Genomic DNA, 18,768 nt, shown 5'->3' with positions numbered 1-18,768 from the left:
TGTGGGTTCTGCTGTCCCCTGTAGACGTGAGAGAAAATAAGAGCCCTGGTTATCTTCCCACCTGCCCTTACCACCAGCAGCATTAACTGGCCCTCTGCCTGGCTGTCTGAGGCCTGGGGTTCTACGGGGCCTTGCAGGAGAGAATGAATGCTAGGAAGTTGGGTTAATTTTGGCCAGGCTTCACCCAGAGCCCATGGAGCAAGCCTGCACTTGTGAGGCTCTGCTGACATGGCAATTTAGAAAAGAATCAAAATGGGATCTGTATTTCACAAATGCCTACGTCAGCAAGCTGGGTTCATCTTTGTTGGGGAGGGGGTTTGAGAAAAGACTTGTGGAGTCTTGGCTGGTTTTAATCACCTGGTGTTTGGTAGTGGACATCTGGTCTGTCGGGTGCATCATGGCAGAAATGGTCCTCCATAAAGTCCTGTTTCCAGGAAGAGACTGTATCCTTCAAAGGGAGAGAGACCTAGCACTGGCCATGGAGGTTGGGGTGGAGAGGGCATGTGGCCTGCAAATTGCTTTGTGTAGAAAGGCACTTCTTGTTTCTGGATTTGTTTGTATTTTAAGCTGTCAAATATTGGAATCTTTGCCACTAAAACTCCGATTGCTGCAAACTGAAGGTTAAAACAGAGGTCAGCAGTCATTCATACTATGTAAAAAGTTCACCTTTAGCTAGCAGTTTATTTTTCCATATTTGTGTGTTTAGTACACTGTTAGAATTCCTTTTTCCCACCTTTGTTTTGTTCATGGCACTTCATAATTTTATCATTTCATTTTATTTTCAGTTGATATCTGGTCAGTGGGTTGCATCATGGGAGAGCTGGTGAAAGGTTGTGTGATATTCCAAGGCACTGATCGTATCCTTCCCGGGACCTTCCCGGCCATGCTTTCCATTAAAAACCAAAGGCAGCAGGAACTCAAAGGAAAACTTCGTCATCCTAGACTGTGATCTGAGGGGTTTGTTAAATTAGTGTCATAAACCAAAATGGTTCAGTTTTATATTTTCTTTTTTACTTCACTTTAATGATTTTATTAAGGCTTGGAGTTAAGTTAAAGCAGTTAGCTCTTTTATCAAAAATAGTTTATAAGAAATTATTTACTCTTTAACAAATATATTAAGGTATTTAAATAAACATACTTTTTATTTAGTTCATTCAGTTAACTAGGAAAGTTTTATAAGCTAGTTCTTGTGTAATTGAATTAATATGCTATTTTGTTAGTTATCAGAATGCATTAAAATATTTTCCCCCAAAGTAAGAACTGAAACACACTATATAAGACCTAAGTAAAAAAGATTAAAATGAAGTTTGTGAGGAATAGTATCTGTTAAATTTTCTTTTTTATTACACTGCTGACATTTTGTAGAAAGTTTTTTTAAAGATTCATCTGGAAGGTTATTTGTGACAGACCAAGGAAGTCTAAATAAATTTAAAATGCAAGAGATTAGCTTACATTGTGATCAGTAAATCATATTAATGATACGTAGCATCAAGGAGGATAATATAATAGTTATGATAGCTTTCTTTCCTCATATTCCTCATAGTCTCCCATCTTTAATATTTTTTACTCTAATGTGGTTCTTGATTTAAACTTTTTCATTTGTGTTCTAACCACTTAATATTTTCATTAGTCTTTGCTCTTGCTTTTTTTTTTTTTTGAAAGCTTTAAGTGGTCTCTGTTGGCTAATTGATGGTTATTTTTAAAGGAAATAAAGCTGTGTAGTCAAGTGTTTTATTAAAATAATTTAGTTTTTATTTTATGAGAGTAGTTTTCTTGTAATATAAATTCTTCACAACATAAACTTAGAATAAAATTTTTATTCCTATCATTTTAATTACCTTCTTTTGCATTTTCTGCATCACAGATTTTAATGTGAATTAAATATGGAACATTTTATTTTATTTGAATCAATTTTCTAACACTTTTACTACTCTTACTGTAGATTCTCTTGCTTCAAACTGTAATTAAAATGAGGTGTTTATTTTGCAAATAAACTAAATTAAGCAGGGGAGAGTTGACATATTCTGAAGGTAAATACTTTAGAAGTATCTATGTAACATTCAGTTTGTCTCAATTCTTAATCATTTTGTACCGTAATCTTTTTTTTTAATTAAGAAATGTTTTCTTCAGAAAGTGCAAAAATAAAAAGTGTGAGTACTTTTTAGTGCATTAAGTAATTTAAAATTCAGACTTTACTAATTTAAAATTCCTGCCTTACATATTGACAGCTTAGAATGTCGGTAATTAATAGATTTGCATATAAGGTTACCTTTTGTCATTCTCAAAGCACACTTTAAGTTTAACATTTTCCAAAAGTTTTCACAACTTTTTCCAGTATTAGATGAAAAATTATTTGGATAGAACAAGATTCCGAAAAACTGATTGATGTTCTCAGAGATATTATATAGCCTAGGGTAGAAGGAATTCTAGAGAGAGCTTTAGCCAAACCACCTGGTGCCCAAGTTCTGACTCCCAATGGCAGCTATAAATCCTTGAGGAGTCAGGGAGAAACAAGAGACCTGTGGTGGTTAAGTGACAAGAGTCATGCACATGCTCAGATCAGCCAGGCTCGTTGGGATTGTCTTCCTTTTCCTACCTTCCTGTAGTCTGTAAAAATGACTCTTTACCACAAATCCAGTATATACTGAGCACCTACCCTGTTTTTGGAAAAGGATTGCTCGAGCTGCTGAACTGCAGGTAAACAGCCCAGAACAAGGGGAGAATCAGAGGGACCATGGGCTGTTGCAGTCTTGACTAGGAGATGATGCCGGCTTGTGCCAGGAAGGTGGATGTGAAGGTAGAGAGGGCTTGAACTCTGTAACTGCTTTGAAGCTTGCTGCTTAACAGAGCTTTGTTAGAATTTTGAGATGTCTGTTAGTGGAAATATCAAGAACACGTGTCAAGAAAGAAGTCTGGGATAGAGAAGACCTCTTGAAACTGGTGAGTACTGAGAGAGAAAAGAGCAAAGGACAGGAGATGAAGCTGCCTGAGGTGGTAGGAAAATGAGAAACAGCAAAAGGAAGCAGAGTGTTGCTCCTAGAGAAAGAGGCACCATACAGGCCAAGAAGTAGAGCACCAAGGGAGGTTCCCAAGATCTGTTAGAAATGTGAGAACCGGGCCTCCACAGTGGCGCAGCGGTAGAGCACTGGGTTGCGAAGCTGCCCGCAGCCTTTGCGGCTCCAGTTCGATCCCCGGGTGCTCCCCGGCCACCGGAGGAGGGTCCCACATGGCGCGCAGACCTCTCCTGCCGCCCGCTGCTCCCCTCAGCAGTGTCCTTCGGTCCTTCTGCCTGCTCTGCTCCCTGCTCTGGCTCTGGTGAATTCTCTCACCCTCCCGGCTTCTGACTGTACCCAGTGCTTGTGTAAACAAAACAAATAAATAAATAAATAAAAACATGCCTCTATTTAAAAAAAAAAAGAAAAGAAATATGAGAACCAAGGATTGACCACTGGAGTAAGGTATGGTCACTGGCAACCTTGATAGCAGTTTTCATGAAGTATGGGGGAAGCCTGATGAGAAGATGTTAAAGAGATAATGAGGGGCTGGGAATTGTACAAATATAGGGAGCTGTTTAAGTTAGTTAACAAATGGGAGTGAAGAAACTGAGTGAGAGCAGCAGATGTGGGACCAAAAGAAAGTAGCATGGTTTTTGCAAAGGAGGAAAAAAATCAGGTTTGAATGATGATAGCTCTAGTAGAGGGCAGAATGGTACCAACAAGGAGAAAGAAATTGTAGGTGCACTGCATTCTCTTGTATCCTTGGTTACAGTTTCAGGGTGACTTTCTGTTCTCATCATACCTGTTACCCCCAGCACCCCATGAAAGAGACAAAGCTGGTATTTTCTTCATTTTGCAAATAAGGATTTGAGACCCAAGGGAGATTGCCCAACACCCAATGAATGTCTAATGCACAAAGGAGTGTGAAACCCAGGTCCTGCACCTTGAAAGAAAATAAAACACAATCCTAAGTGTTGCAGTGATGGGGTCAAAGCCAAGTAAAACAGAATGGCCCTTCAAAGTTGTCACTACTCGTTCTAAGCCCAGTTATGGGAAGGTGTGTGATCCTGCGCCAAAGGCCGAGCGGAGAACTCAGGGAGCCCAGAGCCCTGTTTCCTGCTTTCGGCATCACCCGCCTGTCCTTGCATCACTGGGGCACTGGCTCCCCACCTGTGTACTTAAAAGAGTTGAGTAGTTGCTGTAATTTAAAGAGCTTTGAAGGCCTCCTAGGTTGCCTGGGGATTAAGTTTCAGCGCTGGCTGCCACCATGAAGGCCCCCCAAGGTGGCCTCAGTGCCACCAATCCCCGGCCAGGGAGCTACACACACGGCACAACAGACCTCTCATGTTTCACCAGCTGCTCCCCTCAGCAGTGTATTTCAATAGATCTGCCTGTTCTGCTCCCCACTCTGTCCCTGGTGAATCCTCTCACCCCCCACACCTCTGGCCTGTACCCCAGCTCTTCTACACAAAAATAAATAAATAAAATCTTTTAGAAAAACAAATAAAAATAAAGAGCTTTGAATCTAATATAGGTTTAATATGAAAAGTGATTTGTTTTAATTGTAAAGTTGTTACATTCTCGATGTTATATTAGACGTGTAGGAGCCCCCGCTTCAGGTGTAGTTACCATAGTGCACCCACCACCAAAGCATCCATAGTCCACCACCATAGTTCAATTTCCCTATGTAATGTTTCTCTAATTTCATGTTTATACATTCCTCTCATTCTTCAGTTATAAGATAATCTTATTTTGATCTAGAATAGGAAGGCATACAGACCTCATTGTGTTCATTTAACTGTGATCATAGTTTTTAAAGATGCAGTGTAAGAGTTGTTTAAATTACTCTAAACGTAGAAATCCGAGTATTTTCCAATATTATTTCAAAATGCTTCTGCTAACCAAGCGAGGTGACATAGGTAGTTATGTGTCAATTAGTATAAATATAATTTAAGATTTTCTTTGAATGGTGTTAGTTTGTATAAATACAAGGCATTCCAGTTGTATTTTCCTCAAGAAACTCGTTAGATATTGATCAGTGGAATAAAGTTATTGAGCAGCTAGGAACACCGTCTGCAGATTTCATGAAGAAACTTCAGCCAACTGTGAGGAATTATGTAGAAAACAGACCAAAGTATCCTGGAATCAAATTTGAAGAACTCTTTCCAGATTGGATATTCCCATCAGAATCTGAACGAGACAAAATAAAAAGTAAGATGTTGTTTTTCCTTATTTGTTTTCATAATCTGAGTGAAGCTTTCATTTTTTTGTTTACATTGTAAAACCCATGAACGCTGAGGAGCCTTGAGTCAGGTCTAAGCTGGAATAAAGATAACATAAAGAGAAAGCTTAAGGACCTAGAAGTGTTGTCCTCAATAATTTGGTTTAACTGAAGTCTTGGGCCAAAATAAAAATATTCACATCATTCTTAAAGACTTTCATGTTAATTTCAGCAATGGAGCTCTAAACAGTTTTGGTGGTATAAAAAAATAACAAAAAAAACAACACTTGAAGAACCTAGCCCAAGTGAGGAGTCAGAAACCACACTTTAGTTGACTAAAAAGACACTCCCCTTCTCTATGCCCAGCACTAAATTGTTTAAGGGAAAGAATAAATTTGTTTCTCTCCTTACCAAGGTAAACTGTGTCAGTCAGCAAAACCCTGTCTCTTCTTGACCTATGTATGTGAACTTTAACTGACCAAACCTAGGTGAGCCTTGTATCTGTTGGGTATTTTCTAACTAATCTGCGGATTTTAAGTGTGTATTACCAACATTGTATACAGGTAGGCCAAGCAGAGGCATCTGTGAAGTGTCGTATACTCTCACTTTTGGCACTGCCACCCTTACCTCAGCTCCTACCCTTTGCTACAGCAGCCCTGGGCCTCTCGAGGCTCCTGTCTGAGGTCAAAGGCTGCTCAGTGCCCTCTCCACCCTCCGCGCAAGGCCTGTTTCTCCTCCTCTCTGCCCAGATCCAGAGCCAGAAAAATTGATTGAAAGCCTCGTTTTTAGTGAAAGTGTCTACTTGACTTATTCTTAGAAAATGGTTCTTTTGTGGACCTCCCCGGTGGCGCAGCGGTTGAGCGCTGGGTTGCGAAGCTGCCCGCAGCCTCTGCAGCGCCGGTTCGATCCCCGGTCACCGGGCAAGGATCCCACATGGCGCGCAGACCTCTCCTGCCGCCCACTGCTCCCCTCAGCAGTGTGCTTCATCAGTCTGCCTGCTCTGTTCCCCGCTCTGGCTCTGGTGAATTCTCTCACCCTCCTGTGCTTCTGACTGTACCCAGTGCTTGTATAAATAAACAAACAAACAAACAAATAAATAAATAAATAAATAAATAAATAAATAAATTTTTAAAAAAGAAAATGGTTCTTTTGATCTGGAACCTACCAAAACTTTCTCAAAGTTAATACATCTCAAAGTTAATCTATCTGCATTGCCACATTTCTTTATTGTTTGATTTTCAGATGAACAGCATTAGTTTATTTAATCTAATATTTGTTTTCACTCTAGCAAGTCAAGCCAGAGATCTGTTATCAAAAATGTTAGTGATAGATCCTGACAAGCGAATCTCCGTAGATGAAGCTTTGCGTCACCCCTATATTACTGTTTGGTATGACCCTGCTGAAGCAGAAGCGGTAAGCATCTGTTCGAAAGACTTACTGTCAAGGAAGGGCTTACATGTACTTGGATCTTCTGTCAGTGGAATGGCTACAGAAAGATAGCAAGAACTAGATTTAAAATGACTCCAGATTAAAAAAGACTGTGTGACAGGGGTCACAACTCCTTTGGGGACACTTGCAGCTAGGGCTATAGCTCAGAGTGCCTTAGGAGGTCATATGCTTATGCTGTGGTGATGTAATTGTCTACATTTATATTAAATCATAATATGATTTTTCTAATCATCCATTGTGTACCTGACACTGTCTTGGGCTTTGGTTACATTATCTTATTTATGCAGTCCCTTCCCTCCTCCCCCGCAATCCAAGAGGCTGAAAAACTTGCTGAAAAGCCTAAGTTTATTTCTTCTTCTCTAGAGGCACCTGCTAGGGGAGTTACGCTTATCAGCCTGGGTCTCCCGTGCATTTTGCCACAGCAGCATTGGTGTGGCTGCCCTTTAGCTGTAAGGTGACCACACAGTGGCATGCCTATGCCTATGCCAGCAGTAGAACACGTTTATGTCTTGGCATATGGATTTTAAGCATTTGTCACATAAAGATATTATTTTTCAGCAAATCTTTAGACTAGCCCATTTATATCAGGATTGATTTGTGAGTCCTAAGGGAAGTACTGTCAACATAACTCTCTTGTGCCCCATCTGTATTTCCTAGCTCAGTATCTCAGTTGCCAAGGTAGGTCTGGCTAATTTTATAATTACTTGTGAACAGATGTTTTTAGGGTGTTTTGATGTCATGTGTTAATTAAGAAGACCATAATAGCCATGTTTTTAATTTTTTTCTTAATTATTAGATTCTGAAGCTGATATGTCACACTTATGAAAATACCTTTAGTAAGCCATGTATTGAATGAACCTACATCTATAGCATAAATAGAAGCCACCCAAGTTACTTTTTCTTCATGTCTCATTATTTTTTTAATTATTTACTTTATATGTAATTTAATTTTTAGCCACCACCTCAGATTTATGATGCCCAGTTGGAAGAAAGAGAACATGCAATTGAAGAATGGAAAGGTAAAGACAAAATTTATTTTGATCCTTACTTATGACATTTTTTTAAATTGAAGTCACACTGCATTCTAACAGTATTATATAAGTATTAGCTTTGCATCATTACAAATCAACATCTTCTGTATTCTTTCTAAGGGAGAGATAAGAGACCCTGCAGCCTATTTATCCTACTCCGCCCACCTCACAGTGAAAGTACAGAAGGAACTTGAAGAACAAAATTAGAGAGAAACATGTGTGAATTGCATAGCATTTGCTTTGAAAGAAAAAATAAGAACTTTTCCACATGATCTTACATTATCAAATCTTAGTTTATAAATTGAATTCAGGGCCTCCCCAGTGGCGCAGCAGTTGAGCTCTGGGTTGCGAGGCTGCCTGTAGCCTCTGCAGCGCCGGTTCAATCGCCAGCCACCAGGCGAGGGTCCCACATGGCGCGCAGACATCTCCTGCGGCCCGCTGTTCCCCTCAGCAGTGTACTTCATCAGTCTGCCTGTTCTGCTCTCTGCTCTGGCTCTGGTGAATTCTCTCACCCTCCCGTGCTTCTGACTGTAGCCAGTGCTTGTGTAAATAAATAAATAAATCTTTTTGGAAAATAAATAAATTGAATTCAGTAATCATAGCACACTTACCTTCATAACATCTTGCAAATTGTTGAGTAACCCCAACTCAGAGACACCTGTAAAGCAGATATGGGGGACTCATCTGGGGTCATTGAGCTTCTGCTGCATTCATAATCTGTACAGTTGTATGTATATTTTTAAATAAACTTTGGCGAAAATGGCAGATCAAAAATATGCAAGTAATTATTATTATTACTGTAAGATTAGCCAAACAGCCCACAATAAACTAAACCAATGCTGAACTAATAATTTTTCATTAAAAAGTAGAATCTTTAGTAATTAAGAACTATGTTCAATGCAGTCAAATCAGTGATCTGTCCTGCCCAAGGGCTCTGCCCTCAGGATTCAGGGGGCCAGTGCCTGAGTGTGCACACACTTAGCAAGCAGTTGCACCCAGCCACACTCCCACTCTCATAGGCTTCAGTAAATATTTGCAATGTGCTAATTTTTGTCCATGAATACAAAATTTTAGGAACTCCTAATTAGCTTACTTAGTAGGTAGTTTTTCTTACAAATGAAAATTGAGATTGAAGCCAAGCAAAGATTGAGGTACTTGGATTAATTACTGGCCAGTCTGCAGGGGTGTCTAGTACACATGTGGATGCTGATTCATTTGTAGAACCTGATGGGGACAAACATGCCAGTGGGTGTGAGAACATCTACTGCTTTAAAATGGTCTGTGAGAACCATTCTGCTTGTTGGTTCTCTCCCTCTCTCCCCTTTTTTCCTCCCCCTTATAGATTCAAAACTATCCTACATTTTTGGCTGCCTTAATAGTAGAATTGAGGGCCTCCCTGATAGTGCAAGGATTTAAGCGCCAGTACTATGAAGCGATCCGCAGCCTCTGCAGCATGAGTTCCATCCCAGGCCGGCCAGGGAGAAACCACATAGCGAAGCAGACCTCTCCTATCTCTCCGCTGCTCCCCTCAGCAGTGTATTTCAGTCTGCCTGCCTGTTCTCTTCCCCTCTCTGTCTATGGTGAATCCTCTCACCCCCCACACCTCTGGCCTGTACCCTAGTTCTTGTATGCATAAATAATAAATAAATCTTTTTTAAAAATAGCTGAAGAGAGAATGAGTGAAAACATGGGTATTTGGGTGTGGGCAGACTTTTAGTGAATTAACTTTATCTCACAACTAAAATTAGCACATCCTGCTGCTCTTGGACTGTTCCAATTGATTTGGAAGCAGGGTTTAGAGATGCAAAGAAACTGATATAGCATCTTAACCTGAATTTCTATTTAAAGAGCTAATTTACAAAGAAGTAATGGATTGGGAAGAAAGAAACAAGAATGGTGTTGGAAAAGATCAACCTTCAGGTTAGTGATTGCTTTAATATCTTAATTGCGTAATGTTTTTCTTCCTATCTTCAACTTTCATAAGTAGCTGTAGTATGTTCAGTCCCAACTTGACCAGTGTAGGAATTTGAAAAGCCCATGTGGAAAATGTCCCTTTTTTGGTTTGTTCTGGTGGTGGCAGGAAACATTCTACTGATGTGCCAGCACCAAGTTAACCACATCATAACCATTCTTGTTTCATCCTTGCAACAATTGCTGTCAGCTTCATTTATAGATGAGGAAATTAAATTGAGACCCCTTTCAATGTGCATGCCCCTTTGTACTCCTCCCACCTAGTTTAAATTATTGTGTATCTAGGTGAAATGGGATTTGATTTTCTTTTGAGAAAATTGTATAATTCTCCCATTTTTCTGCTTCATCTAGAAGCCTGACTAACAATTTGGTAATTTTTTGATTATTTGAGGCATAACATATGGTATTAACTTATGTTGTAGGGTTCAACCTGTTTACTAAATGAAATATTTGGTGTATATTTTCCCACTCACCTTTATTGGTGCTCACACATTTGCTCACATACCACAAATGTGGGTTGCACTACTAACTTTTTTCTTGAATTTTATTTTCATCATGACATATGTGTCACGTGCCTAGAGCTTATATAACTTCCACATGAATTTTTAGATGTTTGTTAGCTAAGTGCCAATCTAAGACTGCAGACACTGACCTCTGAGTGTGCAAGTGTTTTATCTCTGCTTAGACCAGACGTAAATATGCATAGTAGAAAATAGGACAGTTTCATTTTCCTTAAAAGGACAAAATGAACTTTTCAGGATTTATAAAAATAAATAAACAAGAAAGCACTACTTTTTTTTTTCCTTTTGTCTTTTTTTATTTGTATACAGTCCTCATTTCAGAAGGTGTTTTTTATTGGAAAAGAATCCCTCAAAGGTTAATGCTGTTTTTCTTGGACTAAGTGTTTAGGATTATAATCGAAATATCTGATGCAGCTGATTCCTATTTGAGCATAGCCCTTTTTTGTGCTACTGGTAGTTTTAGGATAAATTTAGCAATTTTCTTATCATATCTTTTTAGAAGCAGCAGGTATTTTTTAAGTAGCTGACATGATTACACATGAGCATATATGTGATGGTTAGCCACTGCGAAGCAAAGGAGAATGTTGCAGGGAAAGATCCAAAACTGTGTGGGATTTAGAGCCTAAAAAATGACTCCAGGAAAAGTTTGAAATGTATGGTCAGCTAACTTCTCATTTCTACTACTAGCTAGGACAGGAAACTACAAAAGGACAGAGTGGAGAAATGGTTTAAAGTGTCACTGCCTGGATTTGCAGCTATGTCATGCCTCAGATTTTATTATATTTGGTTTTCTTAGCACAGATGCAGCAGTAAGTAGCAACGCCACTCCTTCCCAGTCGTCATCTATCAATGACATTTCATCCATGTCCACTGAGCAGACACTGGCCTCAGACACAGACAGCAGTCTGGATGCCTCGACAGGACCCCTTGAAGGTTGTCGATGATAAGTTAAAAATAACAAGTTTGTCATCAGTGAAGGAACTCTTGCTTCCATGGGCCTGAAATGCTTGGGAATTTTGAAGGAACCAAATAGAAAACTCCATGTTCTGCATGTAAGAAACACGATGCCTTGCCCCCTACTCAGTTCTAATAGGATTGCCTGCTTAGATTATAAAATGAAGCAGATTATGTCTGATGAAAAAAAGTGCAAGCCACACTTTTAGAGATTTTGTTCAAGATCATTTCAGGTGAGCAATTAGGTAGAGGAATTATTATTTTTAAGTGTTACAGTAATAGTGTAACAATTTCTCATCCTAGGTAACTGTTGGAACTTATATGCATGTAACCACAGTACTTGCTCATGCCATCTAGTACTTGGAAATCAGTATTTAATTGCCAAATAATCTTCCAGCTACTGCTGCTTCTAGAATTATCTCTTAATCCTCTTTAGTAATTTGGTGTCTGTCCAGAAAAATAGATTCGTGTGTATTAATTGGCCAATACCATATTATCATACCTTCTTTTATGGAATGATTTATTCTATCTTTTGTATTTCAGAAAGAATATAATTAAATCTATTTAATAAATAAATAAATAACTTTCTTAAATTTGTCATGTTTTGGGCTGAGAATTTTCACTGCTAAAATCAAGACACTTTGTTTTCTCTAAACTGTCTCAGTCTGAGATGACTGTCCTTTCAACGTTACTGCATGGTGAAATTTTAAGCTTTGTTTTTATGCTGCTGAAGACATATATACTTTAAAATCCTATCTTCCCTCTCTTTTCTTGGTCTTCTAGACTTATTTAAAATGCTACCTTGAACTTTACCTTCTTTGTTAGCCACATGACACTGTGTGTCAATAATATGATGGCAGATAGGTTCTTGAATCCATTATCTACCATTAGAGCAGAATCCTACAAAATGATCACCAAAGATGACTCCGGTCACTTATTAAGTGCGCACTTTGCCTGAGACTAGACTGGGTCAGTCCTTTCTCACCTTAAGTAAGTCTTTTGAGGTCAGCTACATGATTAACAACAAGGCACCTTTCTCTTTTCCAACACTACCTTCTTTATTGACTTTCGTTCTTTACTAAAAGAAACCACATAAATCCCCCTTAGTTCTATTTCAGGAAGCAAGTTTGTTTTCCACTTTGTGGAGGACTTTTCTTTTCCTAAGGGAAATCCACAAATATTCTTGGAAAATGTCTTGAGAGATATGGGGGAAATGCCCTGAAGAGTAATAATTAACTATTGAATATTTTCTGATTTAAAACTGCTCACCTGAAATTGATACTTTCAGACTAATGCATATGGAAATTATTCAAAATTCACTAAGATACTGAGTATTGAAGTGTCACTGCAGAAATGGAGTGTGATGATCATGTTTTGGCTACCTGTGTTCATAATGCTTTTTCCTTGAGCTTATTCTGTTATAGATTCATATCTTGTGTTTAATTATTTTGGAAGTTACTGGGTCAATATTCTATGGAATGTATTCTGAGGAGGAACTTTCTGAGGAAATTTATTATAAATATTATCTAAAATATCTGATTCTCTCTGCACCAGTTGTATCTTACTGGTTGGTCTTATCACTGGAAATAGGAACCCTTGATGAACAAAATTAATATTGAAATGATAGTTTTATATTGTGAGGTTTAGACACATTCAAGTACAAGGTGGGAATACCAACTTAGATAGAGGCAGAAACACCTATTATACGGTTTGGGGTTATTTGGGTTTTGGAGACTTGGTGGTATAGTGAAGAAAGTTATCACTATAGCTAGACAAACATCTTAAAATGGCCTTCCCTCTAATATACATAATTTAAAAAGGCTTTACTAAATCTATCTTTAGAAAGAAAATAGAAGAATGGGGAGACTTTTAAAAATGCATGATCTGTCCTAGGCTTATATGAATGCGGCCCAGGGATGCTGAGGGTGCATGTAGTCCCACCTCCCCAGACAGCATTTGTTAGTGGAGCTTGATGCCCCACAGATAAGCTTTGTGCTTACTCATTCCTCTGTGCTTTTATGGAGGACCCCTGCCGTGATGGTGTGGTCATGTTTTCTGCCCAGACCACCTCCCATCAGGTACACCTTAGACTGGCCTCAGGGCTGCAGACAGCAAATCTCCATAGAAATACCTCACCCCACTTCAGGGTCCTCCTTCCTGAGCCGAGACATGCCAGGATCCTGGTGCAATGCAGATGGTTTCAAACTGCACTTGATGGTAAATGCTGATGTCGCATAAAGATCTGAAAAATGTACACAACTTTTTCATCTTTTCTATTTTATTTTTGTAATTTATATTGTACACAACCCTGGAAGTAACTATTTTGGACACATATTTTTATAAGCCAGGTAATTTATTAGTAGCCTGGAAGTTGACTAGGTTTGTTTTATTTATTGGCTTAGTTTCCAGTCTAAAAGGAAATGACTGCCTCTCCCTATGTCAAGTCTTGATTTCAAGTGCAGGTTCCAGAGAGCAAACAGAGTCTATCAGAGTAGGATAGCAATCTGGGAGCACGGGCTGCTCAGGGCTTCTCAGCTGTAGTCACGGAGGTGGAAGAAGGGCTCTGTTCTTTTCTTTGGGACCTGAAACTAAAAGCCACAGTACTGAAAGGAGAAAACCCTTGGCAGGGCCCCTCGCTAACTCCTAGAGTCCATATTTGAAACATTGACTGGGATACTGGTTTAATCCAGACTTGACACCATGTAAGTTCTGGTGATGATGTATGAGTTCATCTGGTCAATATCTAATGTAATTTCTCGGTATTTCATACTGGTAGTAAATACAGGTGTGACATTTTAGATTGCATATCTCAAAAGTAACATTGCCTAATGTTTTATAATAAAATATATTATGTGTGTTTTGATTGGTGAAAATAATACAGATACATTTTAAAAGAGAAATGTATAGCATGTCCAATTTTTGTGTCCCTAAGTGACAATTGACTGTATATTTCTACATCACCATCTCTGATTACAAATTTAACATTCACGTGGGTAGATGTCGGTGTGTCATCATTTCAGTCAATCTGAGCAAATGTTTTTAAATTGAAAGGCAAAATGTTCTGTTACTTTTCCCACTGAAAAATATTCTGCAAGTTCCCAAATCTAATTTTCAAAAGCGTACAGTATTGAAAATTCAGAGTGTTGGTATAGTTATTTTTTCATAAGGTGTGGTCAGGAGAATCCACCAGTCCACCATTCCTAATTAAAACCTCACTGGGACTTGTGCTCTTAAACAGTTTTGTGCACAAGATGAACCATTTTCATTTTGCTTCTAATTTGGGGTTATTTTAGGATGTTTGCTACTTAAAATCACAGGAGTCAAAGGGCCCTCAATGACTTGCTTTCTTTTTCTCTGCTTGTTTATTTATTTATTTAACTTATTTCTCTGTTAAAAAAGGGCTAGAATCATCCCAGGTAGAGGAGTATCCAGTTATTTTTCAAGATCTCTGAAGAAAGAGAACATTTCTTTTGATACTGGTTTAGGTTCCATTTCTCTGTCTCACTCCTGGCCCACTGTCAATTTAGACAGTACTGAAATACTTTTTTATTTATTGACTGAAGTGGTACCTGTAAGTAGGTAAGGTTACTGGTGGGAGAAAGGGTAATACTTTAAAATAATGGAATGTTGTCCTGAAGATAGTGCGGCCACACATGTGAATTTAAGCCTAGGGTTGCCTTTGACAATAAGACAGCTATTTGATGGAGAGTTGGTAACAAAATCAGTAATAATGATGACAGAGTGGCCAGCCACATTTCTTTGAGGCTATATGTGACCATGATTTAAGAGGGACCCCAACCTTCGCCAATTCCTGATCTCACCCACTAGGAACTTGTCATTTACTCTGGCCTCAAAGCCTCGGGCCACATGATGTTTCACAATTTGAAAGAACAAGGCTTTGGGGTCCACGGGTCCTTGCGAGCAGGTGTCTTTGCTACAGTCCTGTGCTGACTGGCTTTCTAGAATTGGATGGGAAATTCAGAATAGGTTCTGTAACTCCTGAGGAGGCTGTTCCAGGAAGGGAGAACAGGTTTGTCCTCTGCCTGCTGGGGTACATTCATGATGATCTCATTCATCTTGTAGTCTTACACTCCTTTGAGAATCTGATGAAAACAGTGACCCTCTCCCTAGAAAAATACCATGAGCATAAGATTCTGCCAAACTTTCTAAGGAACCCTAGCCCCTGGTGGATACCATGGTAAGAGCCCCTTTCTAAAAGCAGCTTCTAGATGGTTCCCGTTCTTGAAAGGAAACAGAGCATATAGGAGGTTTTGCTGGTCTTTTCTACTCTTACCAGCTCTGACACTTTTGCACACAGATCTTGAGTTTAAAGTAGGTCATCCTCACTTTGAACCCCCGCATTGGTCAGCATTATTATTTGCTATCAAAAAAAAAAAAGAATATAGAGGCTTAGTTCCAATGAAATGGATCATTTTCTTCATCCTTTCCATGTGGAAATTGGTGCAAGTTTGAAAAATAGGAGCTACCAGCTCCTGATACAGACATCATGGAAACAGGCATAATTAAATGCCTCTCTTCATTTCAAAGTAGTAGTTCCATGCTGAAATTTAAAGTGAACGCTCATCTTTTACTCAAATCTCTATTTTAAATTATTGACTCTTTAATATTTTCTCTGAAAACTTCCCTATGACTTTCTTAGAATTTTTCTTGGCATGCTTTAAAATTCATTCATTCACACATTTAAATTTCATGGGAATGGGAATGGAGGGAGAAGTTTCTAGTTCATCCCCACCTCACCCAGGGCAGGAGTCATTTGAAGAGCACACCCAGCTCCTGCTCAGATAGTTGTAATAAAGGGAGTGCCCGTCGCACGGGCTTTTGTGTACTTTCTCAACTTTGACATTAGCGAGTACTTTCTCAAAATGAATTAAACCTGCCTCCCACAGCTTCCACCCATGGGTCCCAGGCTTTTCCTTTAGGTGAAATGGAGCAAACATGACCCATTCATATGTAACAGGCTTTACAGCATTAGTTGGAGAGGTAAGCATGGAGTGTTCTTCAGGTTAAACTCAAATTCTTCCCATCTTCTCTCACATGAACCCCCTCTCCCATCCAAGAGCCTCACCACCTTGGTGCAGAAGTGAACAGGATGTTCCATATACAGCCTGAACAGCACACCTCCAAACAAGCCCCGCAGTAATCAGTGTATACTCAGGTGGCCTTAACAGCCGCATTGTACTCAGAGCCTGGAGTCCATCAATATTACTGGGTTTTGTGATGTTGTAATTAATCCTATCATCTTTCATGAGCATTTTCTCTGTAAAATTGTGACATCTGTCATTTTATGAGCACGAATGTGCTTTTTGAAAATCCATCCAGGTGGTGAGCAACAACCTTGACCTGCAGGACAGAACCCTCAGGCAGACCCCAGCAGTCTTAGTGACAGAGTCCAGGTGACCAGCACTTTGTCCCCACATCAGTAGGGCCTCTCAGCTCGACAGCAGCAGCATTCAGTTCCAACAGAATGTTACCTCTCCACAAGATCAGGAAGAAGGATCTTTTTTTTTTAACTAACAAAATTTTTTAATTAATTATTTTTTATTTTTTTACATTATTGTTCATTTTTAAACAATATTTGCTTCCCCCCACCCCTCAGGTGTAGTCCCCATAGAGTGTCCTTCATCAATGCACCAATTCACCCATGCACCATCACCTCGGTCCCCTGTGCTCCTCGCTCCCTCCTAGTTATCCCTTTCCCTCCTCCTCCCCTGCAGGATGTCTCTGACTTATAATTTTCTGTTTTTGCTTTGCTGTGTTTTGTACTGTTATTTTTTTTACACTGATGTCTTACTTGTTTCCTCTATATTCCTGCTATAAGTGAACCCATCCGATATTTTTCTTTTTCCTTCTGGCTTATTTCACTGATCATGATTCCTTCTAGCTCCATCCACGTTGTTGTGCATGGCAAGAGTTTGTCTTTTTTGATTGCTGAATAATATTCCATTGTGTATATGTACCACATCTTCTTGATCCAGTCATCTATTTTTGGGCATTTGGGTTGTTTCCACGTTTTACCCATTGTAAATAGTGCTGCAATAAACATAGGTGTACAGGTGCTCTTTTGAATCACTGTTTTTGTGTCCTTTGGGTAGATCCCTAGGAGTAGAATTGCTGGGAGGAAGAAGGGTCTTGACGGACAGGACAGACACCACAAATTAGGAACGTACTTCAGCAGCATCCCCTTACCTACTGTCTAGTCACATTTTTGGGAAGAAAGGTTTGGCGCTGTGTTCTGGTTCTCAGATTTCATTTCTTTACTTTCTCTTGGGAGGAGCAGACAGCGAGCAGAGCTTCCTTCCCTGTCAACACTTAGGATATGCTGTGGCTGCTAAGGAGGATTGTCCTTAGCAGTGCTTGTCCAAGCGTCCATAGGCTGGTGAGTGGAAGGGGTGTCACAGGTGGAAGTACATTGGCCTTAATGTTGTTTGTGTGAATAAAGAAGTGGTGTGTTTTGAAGTCCATGTGGCTGTGATTCTATAAAGGTCCAGACCACCTAACACCAAACAGCTGTCCTGTGACCTGACTACAGAACTGTAGTCTGTAACTTCAGAAGTTTATCACTGTGAGCATACCCTACATTTTTTTTTTTGCTTCAACAAATAATAGTCCCGCTACTTTGTTTTTATTTTATTTTATTTTATTTTAATCTAGCTATAGCACCACACAAAATGTTGGTAATAAGTTTGGACCGTTCTTCATTTCAAAGTGGATTTCTTAAGTATTTTTAAGCAGCAAATTATGCTAAAGATGCTATTAAAATAAATACTTGAGCAGCAACATTCAATTGCATGTGCATACTCAAGTAATCTTAAAGATGCACTTGATAGAGGAACAGTGCTCGAGGAATCAAAGCTGCTCCGTCTCCCTCTTCAGCCACCACCCAGCTCTCAGAACCCCCCACTGCCTGCTACCCTGGTGATAAGGGAAGCCACCTGCCCCGCTCAGGCTCAGCGGCCATCCTCCGGCCCCTCTGGGAACAATTGCATCTCTATCCCATGTCATCCACCTCTCCCACCTCTTCAGCCCCATCACTCTATACATTTATGTCATCCAGGTTAAAAAGAAAATGCTGCTCTCTACACACACACACCAGGAATAATAAGCTAAACATGCCACATCCCCACCCAGAGATGGTCACTGTTACTCCATTATTGTCTGTCTTTCACATCGTTTTCAATGGACATATATACACATACCGCTCTTTAATTTTTTTGTCCGAGTGAGGCCATACTTTATATTTTTTTAACATTTTTTTTTCTTACTCTAACGTCCCTGCCTGTAAGTTTTCATCTGATTTATTACCCAGGTTCTTGGGATCTCCATGTCTCAAAGTCCTTTCCTACTATATCCAGCCAGGACCAGGTTGGAACTGCATTCCTAGTGTCTGATTCCTGCCACTGGGTCCCTTCCAGCCCACTGTGACACCACTGTGTGAGGCAGGCAGGAGGTTCTGAGTCTGCGCTCCTTGCTCTGGGGCTGCTTCCCCAGGGTTGCACCCACTGGACTCTGCATCCAGTTTTCTGGATAGGTTGTAACGTGGTTACAACACATTTAAGCGTACCATGTCCTTTACATCCAGGAGACATCATTTTGACCACTGTCGG

The 18,768-nt window shown here is 39.7% G+C and overlaps 1 protein-coding gene across 7 annotated transcripts in view; it reads left to right on the top strand.

Moving 5' to 3' along the window:
* MAPK9 (mitogen-activated protein kinase 9) overlaps window positions 1-11,133 on the top strand; it is a gene marked incomplete at both ends in the record, with an annotated part of 38,457 nt that extends 27,324 nt beyond the window's left edge. For 2 of the 7 annotated variants that reach the window (XM_084243631.1, XM_084243634.1), the window contains 6 exons: window positions 786-857; window positions 5,025-5,207; window positions 6,506-6,630; window positions 7,622-7,685; window positions 9,546-9,617; window positions 10,991-11,133. In XM_084243631.1, coding sequence (XP_084099757.1) covers window positions 786-857; window positions 5,025-5,207; window positions 6,506-6,630; window positions 7,622-7,685; window positions 9,546-9,617; window positions 10,991-11,133 — 659 coding nt within the window. Of the gene's footprint in view, window positions 1-371; window positions 444-785; window positions 858-5,024; window positions 5,208-6,505; window positions 6,631-7,621; window positions 7,686-9,545; window positions 9,622-10,985 lie in introns of all 7 variants that reach the window. The other 5 variants (XM_084243632.1, XM_084243635.1, XM_084243629.1 and 2 more) reach the window with 4 other exon arrangements.
* Window positions 11,134-18,768: the final 7,635 nt, after the last annotated feature.

Source organism: Talpa europaea, assembly GCF_964194135.1.
Source record: "Talpa europaea genome assembly, chromosome: 9".
Lineage (NCBI taxonomy): Eukaryota > Metazoa > Chordata > Mammalia > Eulipotyphla > Talpidae > Talpa > Talpa europaea.
This window is presented reverse-complemented; position numbering and strand designations above follow the sequence as displayed.